We start from the raw sequence: 17308 nt of genomic DNA on the forward strand, positions 1-17308 counted from the left end.
CCCTACCCACTCAAAACCCCTAAAAAAATGCAACAATACGAGGCAGGCCTCAGGGCGCATCCCAGCCATGACCAAACAAGAGGACGGCCACACCCCCAGGGAGAGGCCGGGTGGGGAACACGGGGTGCAGCCCTCCCAGTCCAACCCCTTGGGGCAGGGTTCCCGCCGACGCTGCCCTCCAGACCACCCGATCCTCGAGCCGGCCAGACCCACGGACCCGCGGAAGGGAAAGGGGACGGCCTCGCGTCGGCGGGACGGCCGTCGGAAGGCGCCCTCCACGCCGAAGCCGTCTTCCAAACACCCCAACATGGCCCGGGGCGGCAGTCAGAACTGGAGCTCCGGGGAGTCAGACGGGCGGCCGGAGGAGCAGACGACCGAGGATACCGGGTGAGCCGGGGGGTGTCGCGCCGGGCCGGGGCGTCGGGAGTCCCGGCCGAGAACCTGTCGCCGCGCCCCAGCCCACCAGGTCCAGGCGCCGCCGGAACCTCCGCGAAGGTTCTGGGCCTTTGTGGCGTCACTGTCTCCTTGCGGAACCTTCCGCCGGCGCCGAATAAAACCCGCCGCGGAGGAGCCGGCGGCTCGAGTGCGGCGGTGCCGGGCGCGGAGGTCGGCCCGGCGCGGGCGGGCGGGAGGGCGAGGGCGGGGGCGGCGGCGGCGGCGGCGGCCGTGACCGTGACGCGCGGGCGGGCGGCGGGGGCGCGGGCCGGGGGCCCGGCGGGGGCGTCCGGGGCGCGCTGACCGTCCTGCCCGCCCCAACCCGCAGAGACAAGATGGTGAAGGAGACCCAGTACTATGACATCCTGGGGGTGAAGCCCAGCGCCTCCCCGGAGGAGATCAAGAAGGCCTATCGGAAGCTGGCGCTCAAGTACCACCCAGACAAGAACCCGGATGAGGGCGAGAAGGTGCTGGCCGGGCTCGGGGCGGCGCGGGCCGGGCTCGCGCGGGGCCCGCCGTCAATTATTCAGCCCGCAGCTCGGGGGCTGTGAATTATTGAAGGCTGCGGGGAACCCGAGCCACGCTTGTTGATGAGGCGGTCGCCAGGTGCCGCGAGCACCCCGCCGCGGGGCCGGGCCGGGCCGGGCCCTGGGGTGGCCCGAGGCCGAGGGGGCGCGGCGCGGTCGGATGGAGGGCACTTCGCCGAGCCCCAGGCTCGCCGGGCGGAGTATCGGGACTGGTGACCCCTGGCGACTCCCCGCTCGGCCCATTCATTCCTCTGGTCGCTCCACAAGTGTTTAGGGGGCGCCTCTGAATGCGGGGGAGGGCCGGGACGGAAACGTGAGGGCCCCCGTTCTCCTAGGGTTTACGGACATTCCTCTAGGAAAGGCTGCCAGCACGCAGGGAAACTGAGGCACACGCGATCAGAAGTTGTGTTCCTGCTGGGAACGACTGGATTTGAGTTAGTCTTGTTCTGTTTTTCTCTGTTGATGCACAAGCCTTGGAGATGAATTTCTTTAATCTTAGCTAGTACCTTGGACATCCCGGTGTCCCTCTGGAGAATAGCTGACTTTGTCCTGTGTGCCTATGTCCTGCCCGATCAAGGTTGTCAGACACTGACTAATCACCTTTTCTTTATTAGACAGAGACATGGAGATCTTTAACCTGACATCATTTTATATGAACATTCTGGGTTTTCTGTGACCGATGACCCGCAGTTGACCTTAAGGACCAATAATAGGCTAAACAATGCTCTGCATACATAAATGAAAGGCCTAAGTGAAACTTTTTCATCCTGTTCATAGGAGAGAAGAATCAACCTGCTTTTTATGCCCGAGGCTTGTTACCCACCAGAGCAGGTGTTTAGAAGGATGAGGCATTTATCCTTGGGAAAGCTTATTGGCCTTCTCACTCCTCCTCTGACTTCTTGCTGTTGTCTTATAAAACTTGGGATGTCCTGGATGGTTGTTGGGAGGTGGGGTTTTGTAGTAGGTGATAGCGATGACACTTGGACCACTTTTGAAGCTGTAGTTCACTCCTCTAGCACTTAGACTTGCCCGAAACAGCGCCAGGATCAAAATACCTGTCTGTGGGAGCGTTTGCAAGCTGGAGAAAGCTGCCTAAGAAGGTTGGCTGGGTGGCAACAGTGATAGAATGTTTATATTTAGCCACATGTGCCGAGTGTGGCTGTCACAAGTTTAAAATGCTTTCCTGTAAGACCATTTGTCTGTTACTTGTGTTCTTTCTCATCTATATTTAGGTGGCTTACTGTAGCTTTGAAAGTCACTGGCTTTTTATGTAGTGTTGGTGATTCATAGATTTGCTCCCTCTATTCATTGTAGGCTGTTTCTGAGAACATCCTTTAAGGAGAGCACAGCCAGGCTTCTAATTTCACGTTTCAGGGGCAGCGTGTGGGACAGCCTCTGACCCCGGTTGAGGTCAGATCTCAAAGCTCTGTTCAAGCGTAAATCATGGCTGTGTGCCTGCAGTTGGAGTGAGTCGGCTGCTGGTGTTCTGAAGCTTTTTTTAAAATTAGACTTGACCGGTAATACATTTCTGTAGGTGTTGCCTTGCATATATGTTTACCTATCTGAGCAGAGATGGTTGATTTGTTTTAAACTAATATTTATAACCAGGTATTGAATTAGTGAGACTCTTGAAGTGTCTGGCAGGTCCCTTTCAGCTTAGAGGGAGGTAGGGGAGGGGTTCTATGATGTTTCAGGAATACAGTACTTCTCTCTCCCCACCGTCCATGAAGGGGATAAAGCCCTTTAATTTAGTTCTCAACTAAAACTTCTTCCAGGGGACTGCCTCTGACCATAGTGAGAACCACTTGTCCTCAACCTCCTTTAATTATGCTGCCCATATTCCCCAGAAACGAAAGGGGTTGAGGAGACTGGGGACAGAGTTTGTAGAAACTCTACTATAGGTTGCCTAGAGAGGACTCATGTGTTCATTCACCAGATGACTCCTTTCTGGTCCTTCTATGTACTGGGCACAATGTGTCAGCCTTTGCTTCTTTGTGCGAGCCTATTTGGTTCTTGTCTACTTTATTTGCCATAGGCGGGACCTTCTTTATTTTTTTCCTGCTAAGTTAGTCACTGTACTAACGTCTCTTCAACAATAGACTAACCCAGTCCCTTGCTCCTTGCTCCGGGGCCACTGAGAAGGCTGCTGGGGTGTTGGCCTTTGTTTTGGGCCCTGTTGTCCTGTGTTGCTAAGCACTGGGTGCCTGTGCTTGTTGTCAGATGCTCTGTGTGGAGTCTCTAGTTTTCTGCAGCTGGTTTTCTGAAAGACACACAGGCAGTGTGTCGGTAAGCGAGTCCCTTTCAGGGGCTGTGACTGGGGGGGGGGGGGGGGAGGGTAGAGTCGTGGCTGTTAAACCCAGCCAGCTTTGGAGATGAGTTTGCTCGTTTGGGCAATTTCATTGTAACTTTCAGTTTGAATGACAGACGTTCAAATTCAAAAATATGAAGAGGGCAGCACTGTACAGGAAATGTCAGGATATTGAGGAAAACCCACCATTACACATGACCCTCACTGCTGTGGCTGTGCTTCCTTCCAGCCTTTTTCCAGAGTGACTGTATACGGGCATCCGGGCACATAGGTCTTTTTCCCCTCACCAGTTAATATTTTACCATCAGTGCTTTCCCAAGTTGCTGCATAGTCTCCAAAGCCATTTTTCCAGCTGCATAATAATCTTATTAAAAGTCTTGTGGCAGGGACTTCGCTGGTGGCCCAGTAGTTAAGAATCTGCCTTCCAGTGCAGGGCATGAAGGTTGTTGGATCCTTGGTCGGGGGACTAAGATCCCACATGCCACAAGGCTGTGAAGCCCACACGCTGCAGCAGAGACCAAAGGAAAAAAAAAACAAAGCAGTCCTATGGCAGATTATTACTGTCTGAAAGGTGAGCTGGACAGAGTACTAATCTCCTGCTGTGAGAGTGGGGTCAGGCACGGACCTGAATTAGACTCTGGAGTGCTGAGACCCCCGGGGTTGTGGGAGCCCCATGCCCTCCTGAGATCTGGCTTCTGGTTGAATGCCACAAGGAAAAGGGCATTCCTTTTCCTTTGTAGATTAATCACCTGTTCTGTTAAGTGCAAGTGTCTTTTCAAGTATCCATAATATTTGGTGAGTGTTTCTAGCGGACATGAAGTGTATTTACCTAGTGACTATTTACCTCATGAATATACTTCCCTAGTATATTTACCTAGTGAATATACTTCATGAAGTATATTTACCCAGTGCAGACCCCAGGGACTCTCTCGGGGCAGCCTGGCCTGATTGCTTTCTGATCTTCCGTGCCTTGCACCTCATCCCTAAACCTTCTTTTTCTGCTGTGGAAAGGAGTAGTAGTGAATGCTGCCTCTTTCTTTACAGAAATGGGTGCAAGAATCAATATATCAAAAGACCTAACTACCTTGAGTATGACTCTGATATCTCTGAGACAGTTTTTTAAATTACTCAGTTGTTAGCTATTACTTATTAGCTATCATTGATTATTTATTATTACTTACTAGATCTCCATCCAGGATCTGTAGTACAGGAGAAAACCTAGTGTCTCTGTCATTTCCATATTTATATATTCAGAGCACTTTTTTCCCTGTATGCTTTCTGGAGCCATCTACAATAGGATGTTTATATAGACATCTGTCTCACAGACTAAACCATACCTCTGAAGAACCAAGACTCTATTTCATTTATTCATTTCTCAATTCCCAGAATCGAGCCATTCATGTAACAAGTATTTCCCAAGTGCCTTCTACATGCTCGGCAGTGTTTTAGGCTTGGATGTGCTAGTGGACACAGCTGACCTAACTCCCTGTCCTCGGGGAACTGACATTGCAGTGGGGGACACAAACCCCTACAGTAAGTGCTCAGGTGTTGGGGAACAGTGAGGAGGCCGGTAGAGCCCAAGCAGAATTTCAGGGAGCTGGAGGCAGTGGTGTCAAGTTGAGCTTGTAGATGAGAATAAGAATTAGGTTTTACTCCAAGTGAAATGGGCCCCTTGAAAGGCTTGAGGCAGAGGGTTGACATGATTAGCTGGCAAGTTCTGGCTGCTGGGCGCAGAAGACTGAAAGCTGGGCTGAGGGTGGAAGGTAGGAATCCACTAGGAAGTCACTGCTGTTATCCAGGCCAAAGAGGGTGGCCTGTGCCTGGGCAGGCAGTGGTGGTGAGAAGGGATGGATTTTGGATGTTTTATAGTGATTTATGTTAAAAACTTCTCTGTATCTACAGAGAAGACAAGAATGGTACAACAAACATGTGTTTCTTTCACCCACTTTCACTGATTATAAGTATGTCGCCACATTTGCTTTCCCCATCTCTATTACTATTATCTGCTAAAGCTTTTGAAAGTAAGTTGCACACATCATAACCTGTCAGCCCTAAATGTTTCTCCTGGGGAAAACAATATCTTTTACATAACCGTAGTTATGTAAACCATAGCCAGACTCCGCTATCCATGGGATTTTCTGGGCAGGAATACTGGAGTGCCATTTACTCCTCCAGAGGATCTTCCCAACCCAGGGATAGAACCGGCATCTCCTGCATCGGCAGACGGATTCTTTACTACTAGCACCACCTGAGAAGCCCCACATAACCATATTACAGTTATCAAATTAACATTGAAAAATTATCCAATTAACATTGAGAAAAAATTCCTGTTTTTCCAGTTGTTCCAATGTCCTTTGTAGCCATTTTTTTCTCCAGTGTAAGATTCAATACAGAATCCAATTCAGGGTCACATGTTACATTTAGTTTTCCTGCCTTTTAGTTTTGCAGTGTGTGTGTGCATGCATGCTAGTCACTTCAGTCGTGTCTGATTCTTAGCGAATGAAGTCACTTCAGTTGTGTCTGATTCTTAGCGACCCCATGGACTGTAGCCTGCCAGGCTCCTTAGTCCATGGGATTCTCCAGGCAAGAATACTGGAGTGGGTTGCCATGCCCTCCCCTAGGGGATCTTCCCCACCCAGGGGTTGAAACCAGGTCTCTTATGTCTCCTGCATTGGCAGGCAAGTTCCTTACCACTAGTGCCACCTGGAGTTTTGCTACTTCAGTTTGGGTTCTCTGATTCTTTTCTTACAGTTGGATTACAAAATACATTTTTGGCAGACTTGGGTGTTTTGTCTGTCTTAGGGCACTGGAAATAGACCTTTGAAGGTAGCAGCAGAAGGATTTGTTGACAGATGAGATGTGAGGGAGAGGAAATGAGGTTTTGGCATTGCCAATAAGTGAGATAGGAGGGAGACTGCAAGAGGGGAGGGACTTTGAGGGGCCATCAGGACAGTATTATGCATGCTGTCTGCAGCCCGAATGCAGAGTGTTGCTCACAAGATGTTTGTAGTTGAATTTCATGCTAGTGAACTAGGAAAGCAGCCCTCCTGAGCTGGAAAGCCAGCAGTATGCTGGGAGCTCTGGGCCTTTTCTGGCTGTAGGTTAAGCCCTGGCCTGGTCTTGTGGCATCTTAATTCTGCTCCACTTCTTCCTGTCTGGTGTAGCCTGAGGAGGCAGAAGGTCCTTCCTACGCTCTGTATCCTTACCCTCTGCAGAGAGGCAGTGGTCCTGCCTCTCATCCTGTAGTAATGCATGCCCTATGTATCCCACGCTACAAGGGGATTGATTGGCAAAGTCAGGTTCCAAATAACGTATAGACCCACCAGTTTTGGGGGGTTGGATGCAGAATCCCTTTGTTACTGCATTCGTATGGTGAGTTTGCTTCATAAACAACTCAAACCTTCTCTCTCTCTCTTTAATCTTTTTTTTTTCTTTCTTTTAAAGTTTAAGCTTATATCCCAGGCATATGAAGTGCTTTCAGATCCAAAGAAAAGGGACATTTATGACCAGGGTGGTGAACAGGCCATTAAGGAAGGAGGCTCGGGCAGCCCCAGCTTCTCTTCTCCCATGGACATCTTTGACATGTTCTTTGGTGGCGGAGGACGGATGGCTCGAGAGAGAAGAGGTAAATAAAGACGTTAAGCAAGTTTTAGTTTCCAAATTGTATGTGTTACTGGAATCAAGAGGGATCTTGCCTTAGAAGGGCGTAGTTACCGTGTTTGGGAAATCATTAACTTTAAGTAGTTCATCACTTGCCTAGTATCCAGGCTACCCAGAGTCTCTTAGTACAGCTAGTAGTTAATTGCCTGACACTCTCCAAACCCCACATATAAAGGAGCAGATGGTGAATTCCCTGGTGGTCCAGTGCTAAGGATTCCTCCCTTTTACTTTTGGGGCCTGGGTTCAATTCCTAGTTGGGGAACTAAGGTCCCCCAAGTGGTGTGCTCCACCCCACTCCGCCCCCACAAAGGGGCAAATGGTGGTGAGGAGGAAGGAGGAGGGTCAAGATTACCTTGCCCTCCTGTTCTCTCCTGTTGGGGTCAGACTCCCAGTGTCTAAGAGCCGTGATGCCAGCTCCTGTGGTTAGTGCCGATGACTCTGCTGAGTGCGCGCCTCCTCCCTGAGTCTCCTGACCCGGGTGGGGCCGGCAGGCTGTTTCTGGCTGGTGTTCTGCCATGCAGAGTGCAGCCTCATTTCCTCAGCCTCCTCAGGAGATCCTCTGGTAACAAAATTTACCTCTTGATGTTTGAACATCTTTGTAAAAGAAACTACCTTGCCCATCTCTTCAGAATGCATTAGGACTAGCAGCTTCATCCCCAGAGGTGAAAGAGGAACGTAGCTCTTGGTGGAATGGCCCCAGGGCTCTGTTTTTGAATTCTGGGGTTTGTTCTTCCTAATTTTTCTATCTCTTACCTCCTGACAGGCTCTAGCTGTCACCTCTGACTATTACCAGTGGTCTCTTATAGCCCCCTTCCCCTGTCCAGCTTGCAGCTGGTACTCTGCTTTAGACCTCAAAACCAGATAGATAGCCAAGCTTATTACAATCCTAAATGAAATCAAAATAAACAAGCTCTGTATTGAGGTTTAAGAAGGGTGGTTTGGTGTCAACAAGAGGCCCCTGGATGAAGAAGGCTATACCGATTCTCACATTATAATTGACTTTGGGCTTTGAAAACCTTGGCTGTCAATTCTGTGAATATAGCGTGCTAAAAATCACAAAGTGTTTATTAGGCAAAAATCTTTACCCTGTTGTCTGGGTGCATTGCCTGCTCATATAATTGACGGTGTGGATGTGATTAAAACCTTTGGGTATCCTCTTGCCCAGCTCTCACTGTCTTGAGATGAACAGCTTCACACCCTTAATTAAGTCCTCTCTCAAGGTTGACAGCGAATAACCAAGGACAGCATCTCAGTCCTTGACATGAGGACTCCTCTCAGTCCATCTTTCAGACCTCGAGAGCCCTGTGGGCACCAGAGGGGGACCTGATGCTATGGGTCCTGAGAGGCTGGGATGGCACCAGAGCAGACAGATGCCCTCCCTAAAGATGAAAGGCCCACTGTCCTGGGTGAACAGACAGGACTTCCACGGATGAAAGAGTTTGCAGTCAGTCACAAGTCACAGAAGGGCTCAAAAAGTAAAGGGCATTATGTTCAAGAAAGAGTTTCAGTTGAAGGTCCAGAGACTGACTGCGTGTGTCATCTGTAAGGAAAGGTCTCTTTTCATGGGGAGCCTACTTCACCAGTCTCACTGGTTAACATAATGGGTTTCCTCATTGATCTCTCATTCTCAGATTTGTTCTTAGAAAATAAAGATGAAACGTCTTTGTTGACATCTATAAATGATTGAATAATTAGCCCATAGCTGGAAAAGATATTAGTTCTCATATTGGCAGAGGGCCAGAAGGTGGGCCAGGTGTAACTGAAGCTTTGCCTCCCCCAGCGAAGGGAATGAATGACAACGGGCACAGTCCGAGTCTCTGGAGACTTCATAAAACTAAAGGTCATATACGTGGTATTTAATACAGTGATATATTTGATACAGTAATGCTAATTGGTTTCTTTCTCCTCCGTAAGGCAAGAATGTGGTACATCAGTTGTCTGTAACTCTTGAAGATTTATATAATGGAGTCACAAAGAAACTGGCTCTCCAGAAAAATGTAATTTGTGAGAAATGTGAAGGTAAGGATTCATTTCTGAATGAATCTCATAGTTCTGGTTCCTCGGATCTGAAAACAATTCTTACTGTTTTACAATTCAGAGAAAAACAATTGATCTTTTCAAATGTGAAGGTCAGAAATTAGAAACAGATGGCCTGAGGGCCAAACCCATTTTATTTGGTCCTGTACATTTTTTATTTGGATTGCACATTTATTTAATGTGTTGTCAATTATTTTAAAAATATAAAGATGAAGATAGTTCACCCAGCCCTAGGGGTCAGCACACTTTTGCTGTAAAGGGCCAGATAGTAGATATTTTGGGCTCTGTGAGCCATACTGTGTCTGTCGTAACTATTGAACTCTTAATGCAAAAGCAGCCATAGACAGGAAATAAACAGATAAACAAATAAACAGATCATGCACCTGTCTAATAAAGATTTATTTACAAAACCATGTAGCCGGCCATAGTTTACTGTCCTTGACTTAAACGTAAATGTAATTAGCGTGGGTTTTTAAAATCTAATTTTTCAAGAAAAGTCAGATCCAGTGACTTCATCACACGCTGTCCCACAGAGAAGTGGCTGGGCTGGGTAGCTGTTCCTGTGGGCAGGGATGTGTTCTCCAGCCTCCGCGGTCACGTGTAGGCATGGGTGTTTTTCCACACTGGGGTGGAAGAAAATCGTTGGTGACATTACAGTGATGAATTTGCCTTGGCACAGCCAAAACCACAAATATTTGTGATCGCATGTTAATATCTGGATATTGTCTGCTTGGCTAGAATCATCCAGACTCTCCCACATGGCTTTTTATGACTGTGAATAGAATTCAAACCACAGTGTCCAGTTTCATGGCTTATCACCCTTCTGTGGTGGCATCCAGCAGAGCCTCTTTTAAGGGAAGAGTACAGCCTTGTTCCTGTCTCCCCGCAGGCGTTGGTGGGAAGAAGGGGTCTGTGGAGAAGTGCCCGGTGTGCAAGGGGCGAGGGATGCAGATTCACATCCAGCAGATTGGACCGGGCATGGTGCAGCAGATCCAGACCGTGTGCATCGAGTGCAAGGGCCAGGGGGAGCGCATCAACCCCAAGGACCGCTGCGAAAGCTGCAACGGTGCCAAGGTCGTCCGAGAGAAGAAGATTATCGAGGTGCATGTGGAGAAAGGTGAGGCAGCACCGCACGAGCACCCCAGGCTGGCAGAAGTGCCCCTCAGGTGCTGAGTATGGAGCACGCAGGTTAGGCATCAGGGAGAGGAGCCACAGCACAGCTGGTGTTTAGATACCCTTAGTGTGTGCCATCAACTCTTCCAATCCAAAGAAATTTCTTTTTAAGGTTTTCTGATGCTCCGAAAGTCACTTGACCTTGATTTTGGAAAATTGGCCTCCCTGGCAACTTCTTTTAAAGGTTTTCTGATGCTCCGGAAGTCACTTGACCTTGATTTTGGTTAATTGCCCTTCCTTGCAATTCTCAAACCATCCTGTAGAGTCATTTGGAGTGCTCTTGCTAATGGCTTTTGTTGTGCATTGGTTGTGAGAGCTCACGTACGTCTGCATAGCTGTGCATCCCTTTCCTCCACACATTTCCCCTCTGTTGCAACAGATTCTGCCAAATGCAGCACCTTACCCCTGCTATTCATTTTGCCAGGGGCATCATTTTAAGGGCTTTTCCCCTCTTAGCTACTCCCCTGATTATTTTGTGTCTTTCTAATCCAGAGAATATATTTTAGGTGAGAGATGAGACCAAAGTACACAGTTCAGTACCCAAACCGACACATAGGTTGAGGGACTTGGCCCTGTGCCTGGGTACACACGAGACTTGTTAGAGCGCTGCTTGAGCATCAGGAAGGGGACGTGTGTTCACAGCCCGCTGCCAGCTGTGGTGTCGGGGCCTGGCAGACAGTGCACGGCTGCACCGTGCTCGAGGTGGCAGCCTCGTTTCCCATTCTCCCTGCTGTATGCTTGGCTGAGGACGCGGGATATGTGGAGGGGAGTGGGCCTCTTTGTCAGTGGTATTCCAGCCACCACTCCCAGCCCCAGGCCTGTGCAAAGTTGGGAGGTTTGACGAGTAAAGAAGCCCCCAAAGGGCTCTGTGAAGCCTTCTTCAAAAGCTTTGTTGAAAGTATGGTTTTTAAGAGAAATGGCTAATCAGAAAGGGATGATGTTCCATAGGTATGAAAGATGGGCAAAAGATACTATTTCATGGAGAAGGAGATCAGGAGCCCGAGCTGGAGCCTGGTGATGTCATAATTGTGCTTGATCAGAAGGATCATAGTGTCTTTCAGAGACGAGGCCATGACTTGATCATGAAAATGAAAATTCAGCTTTCTGAAGCCCTTTGTGGCTTCAAGAAGACGATAAAAACACTGGATGATCGAGTCCTTGTTATTACATCCAAATCAGGTAATGTTTCAAATGTGTGTTTCGTTGTAGTCCTCTGTTTGGCCCGATGATCCTGGTAACTTAACCTTGGTTTCACATTCAAGTTAGTGTGACTTGATTTTTTGTAAATTTGAAGTCATCAGTAGAGACTCGTGAATTTTGTGAATTTCTTTTATAGTCTGCTTGAAAAAAACTTCAGAGTTGGAATCTCTGGGGATCTAAAATTCTACCTGGAACCTGCCAATCTGACTTAAAATTTTTTAAAAATTAACTTTTGTGTAATAAAACACAGCTAATAATAGGTGGTTTTTTTCCCTATCACGTGGTGATCTGTGCTGAATCATCCACATTCCTCTAGCCTCTCTGTTGTTGATTACATATGAGACATTTTAAAATAGAATATTCCTGAAAAATGCCATCGCCTGCCAGCTTACCGTTGGTGGCATCTAGAGACCTGCTTATCTGCACACAGGCACAGGAGCCGGAGGGAGCTACCCCTGAACCAGAAGGATTCTCACGGGCCTGAGAGCTCAGCCTGCCAGCACGTGTCTAGGTGTCAGGCTCCCAGCTCCCAGGAGGGCTAGTGCTCACTGCAGCTGGCGCCTCAGAGCGCCTGCCTGGAAGGGGCTGCGGGGAGAGGGGAGAGTGACCAGGCTGGGACCCTTGGCTTGAAGCTGCCTGTGAGCAGCACTGCAGGTCAGTTGTCCGTGTCGAAGAATGTCCAGATGGGTGCAGTGGTGGCTGAGCCACCCGGATGCTCGCGACCCCATCACTGGCCATGAGCAGTGCTGTTCTGGTCCCCTCACTGCTGGGGAGTCTAACTTTTCATGTGGGCATCTGAGATTTAAAGCTCGATGGGATGGGTTCAGGGCTGAGCTTGGAAGTAACCAGCCAGTGAGCCTGTCCAACAGCAGTGGAAATAATCAAGACCCTGCAGTCCAGTGGGGTGAGCCACCTGGTCTCCCCAACCACCTTCCGGGCCTTTCCTTCCTCTGTATCCATTTCTCTCTTTCCTTTTCTGGCCTGTTCTCTTTCTCTGCCACTCTCCTTTTTGGCTCTTTCTGTTTCTTCTTTCTCTGGGTTATAAATGAAATGGAATTATATGCCCCAGTCTTGATCAGAGGTTTTCTTTTGTCTTTTACATTTTATTTGGAAACAATTTCCAACTTAACAAAAAGTTGTGAAAATAAAAGTAGCACGATGCCCACCAACACATGATTTGCCTATTGTTAAAATTTTACCAGTTGATTTTTTTGTTCTGTGTTTGCACATAGATCTACTTAAGGATTGAGGGAAAGCACTGCACTATAATACAAATATGCATGAAAAACTTAAATACAACATCTTCCTTTAGATTCCATTTGTAAGCCTCCCAAGGTACCCAGTTCTTCCTCTCACTTGTGTAGGAGAGTTTGAGAATTGTAGTTTGCACAAAGCCCTAGGTTGTGAGTGGGTGTGTGCCCAAGACCCCTGGTATCATGTCCAGTGTCCCCTAACATTACCTCAACCCTGATTCCAGCCCTTCTGGAAATAGGAGCTGGGTGGCATCTTTGGGATGCTGTGTGACTTCTTTGGGAAAGCTCCCTGGAGCTGGGGCCCGTGCCATGGGATGGGAGCCCAGGGCTCCTTGCTGCCTCCCGACTAATCCCAGCCACAGGGACAGGAGAGAGGAGGCGAGCCCCAGAGGGAAAGAAGTGGTAAACCCTGAGAAACCCATTTCTTTGCTTAGTTACAAGGGGGGCAGGGTGTCCAGAAAACCTCCTGCTGGAGATTTCGCTTGTTTTTTCCTTTTGACCATTTGTGGGTTTTTTTTTTTTTTTTGAGTCCTCCCCTTTTCTTTTCAGCTCTTCTCCTGTTGTCTTGGCTTATTTCTCTTTCCTTCGTGCATTTCCTCTTCCTTCCTGTGCTATTGTATTGCCTTCCTCGCTAGAGCCCCTTAGGCTGTCTTGAAAATGGCTGAGAATCTGGAGGTTAGAGAAAAAAGTGCCTTAAGAGCTTCAGCAGGTTGTGATCCCCCTGCCTGAAGGTGGAGCTGTACCTCACAGAAGAGCCAAGTCATCCTCTTCTCCCTGTCTTATATGTGGTTGTCCATACTTGGCCCCAGGGTTTCCTTGCCCTCAGTGAATTAAAGCAGAAGCCTGAGGAGCTGTGCTGAGAGCAATAAGAAGTGACACCTGATAGGAAGAGACAGAAAGCTATTTAAAAACAAAATGAAAACCATGACAAGCCCAGCAGCATGGGGCTGTTTGGCTAAGGCTGCCATCAGCAGCTCTAAGGGCCCTGAGTGAGCCATACAGCCCTGTGCTGAATGACCCCCAAGGAGAGAGTCCTCCGCACGCTTTATTTTGAAAAATTCCCATGAGATACTTCAAAAGATCTCCTCTGCAGAGCATTCATCCAGGAGAGTGGGATGCTGAATAAATAAGTGTTTGCCCCCCGCCGTTCATATTTTTTCCTGGGTATTTATTTCTTTACCCATTTTCATTACTGAGCTGAAAGGCATACTTTAAGAAAAGAAACCCTTTTATCTCTCTTCATATTTGGAAGGAAAAAATATTTTTAAATTTGGAGTGAACCAAGTGCTCTGGTGGAGAAGGAAATGCCTGGAGAATCCCAGGGACAGGGGAGCCTGGTGGCCTGCCATCTCTGGGGTTGCACAGAGTCGGACACGACTGAAGCGATTTAACAGCAGCAGCAGCAGCAAGTGCTCTGGGGGTGCTGAGCTCCCATGATACCTTCTGAAAAAGTGTAGAAATGTAAGACCCAGCGAGTGCAAGCCAGGCCAGCTCTGGCCCACGGGTGTGTGAGGAGACCTCTGTGCCTTTTGAGCTCTCCTCCCGGGCTCCTTCGAGGCCACTTCCTGCTCCAAGCTCTGCTCGAGTCTGTGAGGAGGAGAATCTCCTCCCATTCGTGGGAAAGTCATTTTGCAATATCTGAAGAGGCAGGCTAACATAATAGCCCTGTTTTCCCAAACTGAAGATTGATTCTTAGTTCCCATCTTTATACCCGCTTTATGATGGAGGCTGCAGCCCCTCTCCTTGCATACACTGCAGGAGCCCGGCGCATGGACCAGAGGGTCCCACTCCCACCCTCCTCTCACTGCCTTCACCCAGCCAGTTCCTCTGACAGGGACCATTCTGCCCGGGACCAGCTTTCTAGTCAGATGCTCCATGACCCCTGCCTTAGCCTGCTGCGCTAAGGGGGCTCGGGCCTGCCCCAGGCTCCAGGCCGCTGTCCATCTTCCTATTTCATAAGTAAGCCTTTTTTGTGTGTGTGTGTGACAGGTGAGGTGATAAAGCATGGGGACCTGAAATGTGTACGTAATGAAGGAATGCCGATCTACAAATCACCTCTGGAGAAAGGGATTCTGATCATACAGTTTTTAGTAAGTGCCTGTATGTGTGTGTGTGTTATTCCCATGGGGCATAAAATTAAATGCCTTACTTGGGAAGGGAAGAAAACAACTACTTTTTTCCACCTCACCCTTCACAGGTTATTTTCCCTGAAAAACACTGGCTTCCCCAAGACAAGCTTTCCCAGCTGGAAGCTCTGCTGCCTCCTCGACAGAAAGTCAGGGTTACAGAGGACATGGATCAGGTGGAGCTGAAGGAGTTTAATCCCAGTGAGCAGAACTGGCGCCAGCACAGGGAGGCCTACGAAGAGGACGATGACGGGCCGCGGGCCGGAGTGCAGTGCCAGACGGCATGACGCGGCCCTGTGCAGCGTGGCCTGGCGGGACTGGCACATCATGAATGTAAAGTTGGCACAATGAAAAATGGCACCGCTTTAATGGCCTCGTGTTTGGGGAGTCCTGTGTATATGTTCAGCATTCTCAACTGCTGAGTGTCCTTTGGTTTTTGTTTTTCTTTTGGTTGTAACTTAAGTTATAGCTTAATTTATATTTAAATGTTTTAAGTGTAAATCACCTCTAGTCTGCATATGGAATCTGTTTATTTACATTTTCAGGATACTTTTGAGATGCCAGTGAACGCACTGACACTTTGTGCTTCTAGTGGCTTTGCCATAATTCAGTTCCACCAATAAAGCACAGCCCAGACAGTAGCACTCAGCCCCCGCGCAAACCTCCAGGCGCACAGTGGGTGACCTGGCCCATGTCCAGCTCTGCAGTTTCTTCCCCTCTGCACCTGCCTCCCAAGGCAAAGTTACGGAGGACATGATCTCAGGGCTGCTAATGTGACATTTCTGAATCTAGATTCTAGATGGTTCTCAAGAATAAAAGCACATCTGTGGGCTGGATTTGGCTGCAGTGCCTGGCTCACACTGAGTGGGCTGCAGGGCCAGCTTGGTTCCTACTGTCTTATGCCCTTGAGTGTTTGGAGTGGGGTGGGTCTGATCATCTCTCTTGGAAGCTTCCTGAGCGTTCCAAGCCTTGTGGTGAGAACAAACGAGTGTTTTAAATGAAACACTGATGAAAACTATTTGCCTGTGACCCCTGCACCTTGCCTTTTGTTGTTTTCTGTTGACAGCATTTGCAGTGCTGTCCCACCAAAGTGCTTACTTGTAAAAATGAAACCATCCACATCCCCAGCAGCCTTAGTGCAGCGACTGAAGCCGTGGGAGATGCTGGTGACTCAGCCCTGTGGCACGGCCAGTTTCCCTGCCTGACCAGTGATCCTGGATGACTTGAGGCTCTGGGAGGGCAGGGGACATCTCAGTGTTCTCCACCTCATTCTCCCAGATTCAGCTCCCTTCCAAAGGATGGATGGTTCATCTCCTTGTACAGCCATATCACAAAGGGCTTCCTGCTCAAGGGATAAAGTTTCAGTGAGAACTTAAAAGTTCTACTCCGGACTGCAGTCTGTATGGACTACCACTGTAAATGATAACTTGTTTGGAAAGATACTAGTTACTTGTTTACTCCTGGCAGGTAGACTACAATATAAATTTAGATTCCTCAGCCTTCAGCCGTTACTGCTCCTTTCCTTCACACAACAGTCACAAAGAAAAACTGCTGCCTTCTCAGCTGCTGGGTTAAAGCAGAGGCCACTTTTCAGATCCACCCTTACTTACCTGCCTTACCTGAAGTCTGACTCAGACCAGGGACCTCCCCAGGAGGGCCAAACGGCAGATCAGACCCCCGGCAGGTAGGTTCAGCGGATGGACCACTCTAGCAGAACACTGCTGGCTGGTGGGTGGGCATGATTTACCCAAGATAGGTACAGGAGCAGCCTGCCTGTCCCACTTTGACCACTAGTCAAGAAAGAAAGAAAATCTATTCTTCCAGCTAAGCCTGTATGAAAATCAGTTTACAGATGGACCACAACTCTAGGGTGTTCTGTTTCTGTGCTGTGACTTCCTAAAGAATTATTGCCAGAAAACTACTGTAGTTGATAAGGCAAAATTGCATTCAGCTCCTTGTCATGTAAATGGGATCTGGAGGGTGTTGCTTAAAATTTATTCCACCTGTACATTTGTCACTTTAAAATTAAAATTGAGCTGGTATGAGACAGATGGTTTTGTTTTTATTTACTTTCATTTCCAATAACCAGTGCTAAGGTGCAAGTTTGCCTCACATTGGTTGATAAAATGGAATGAAGTTTCTACTCTTACAGGGCTTATATTTGGGGTGGGGATAAATACATCAAGCAATGATGACTGCAGTGCCGAATGAGAATAATGGGAAAGGGACCAGGGGAAGGCCTCTTATTGGGAGCAGACACCTGAGAACAACCTGAAAGCAGTGAGACCTATGAAAGTCTGAGGAAGGGACGTCTGAGGAAGGCAGAGGAAATGGCCAGGGCTATGTGGATGTGATCTCGCGTGGCCTCAGGCTGCAGCATCTTGAAGTGGGGCCTGGGTTCCCAGAGACTGAGGTCAGGTCATGGCAGGGAGAGCACCAAATCCTAACCACTGGACCAGAGTTCAGTGAAAGGGGCCCTGGCCCTTTGGCTTTGCAGAAAAGAATTTCCACAAAGGCAAAAAACAGTAAAGCAAGTAAAAGGCTGGGGGGCGGGGCAGGGTGGGGGAAGAACAGCACGTGTAGATAGAT

General features: G+C 48.6%; 1 protein-coding gene across 2 annotated transcripts; it reads left to right on the forward strand.

The window, feature by feature from the left end:
* The first annotated feature begins 63 nt into the window (after positions 1-63).
* Positions 64-16768, forward strand: DNAJA4 (DnaJ heat shock protein family (Hsp40) member A4). 2 transcript variants are annotated; one of them, XM_069560073.1, is made up of 8 exons: positions 64-387; positions 764-902; positions 6715-6895; positions 8845-8949; positions 9857-10084; positions 11089-11319; positions 14583-14683; positions 14791-16768. In XM_069560073.1, exons 1-8 carry the CDS (start codon positions 68-70, stop codon positions 15004-15006), a joined length of 1521 nt encoding a protein of 506 aa, XP_069416174.1. In that variant the 5' UTR covers positions 64-67; the 3' UTR covers positions 15007-16768. The 2 variants fall into 2 exon arrangements, with proteins under 2 accessions (XP_069416174.1, XP_069416175.1); XM_069560074.1 differs by having other exon boundaries at positions 369-606.
* The last annotated feature ends 540 nt before the right edge of the window (positions 16769-17308 follow it).

Source organism: Ovis canadensis, chromosome 18, assembly GCF_042477335.2.
Source record: "Ovis canadensis isolate MfBH-ARS-UI-01 breed Bighorn chromosome 18, ARS-UI_OviCan_v2, whole genome shotgun sequence".
Lineage (NCBI taxonomy): Eukaryota > Metazoa > Chordata > Mammalia > Artiodactyla > Bovidae > Ovis > Ovis canadensis.

Bases quoted from the DNA above. Each gene is read 5' to 3' on its own strand.
- DNAJA4 (XM_069560073.1), top strand. From the start codon at position 68: ATGACCAAACAAGAGGACGGCCACACCCCCAGGGAGAGGCCGGGTGGG. The intron at 388-763 runs GTGAGCCGGGGG...CCCAACCCGCAG, and splicing joins CAGACGACCGAGGATACCGG to AGACAAGATGGTGAAGGAGA. The intron at 11,320-14,582 runs GTAATGTTTCAA...TGTGTGTGACAG, and splicing joins TGTTATTACATCCAAATCAG to GTGAGGTGATAAAGCATGGG.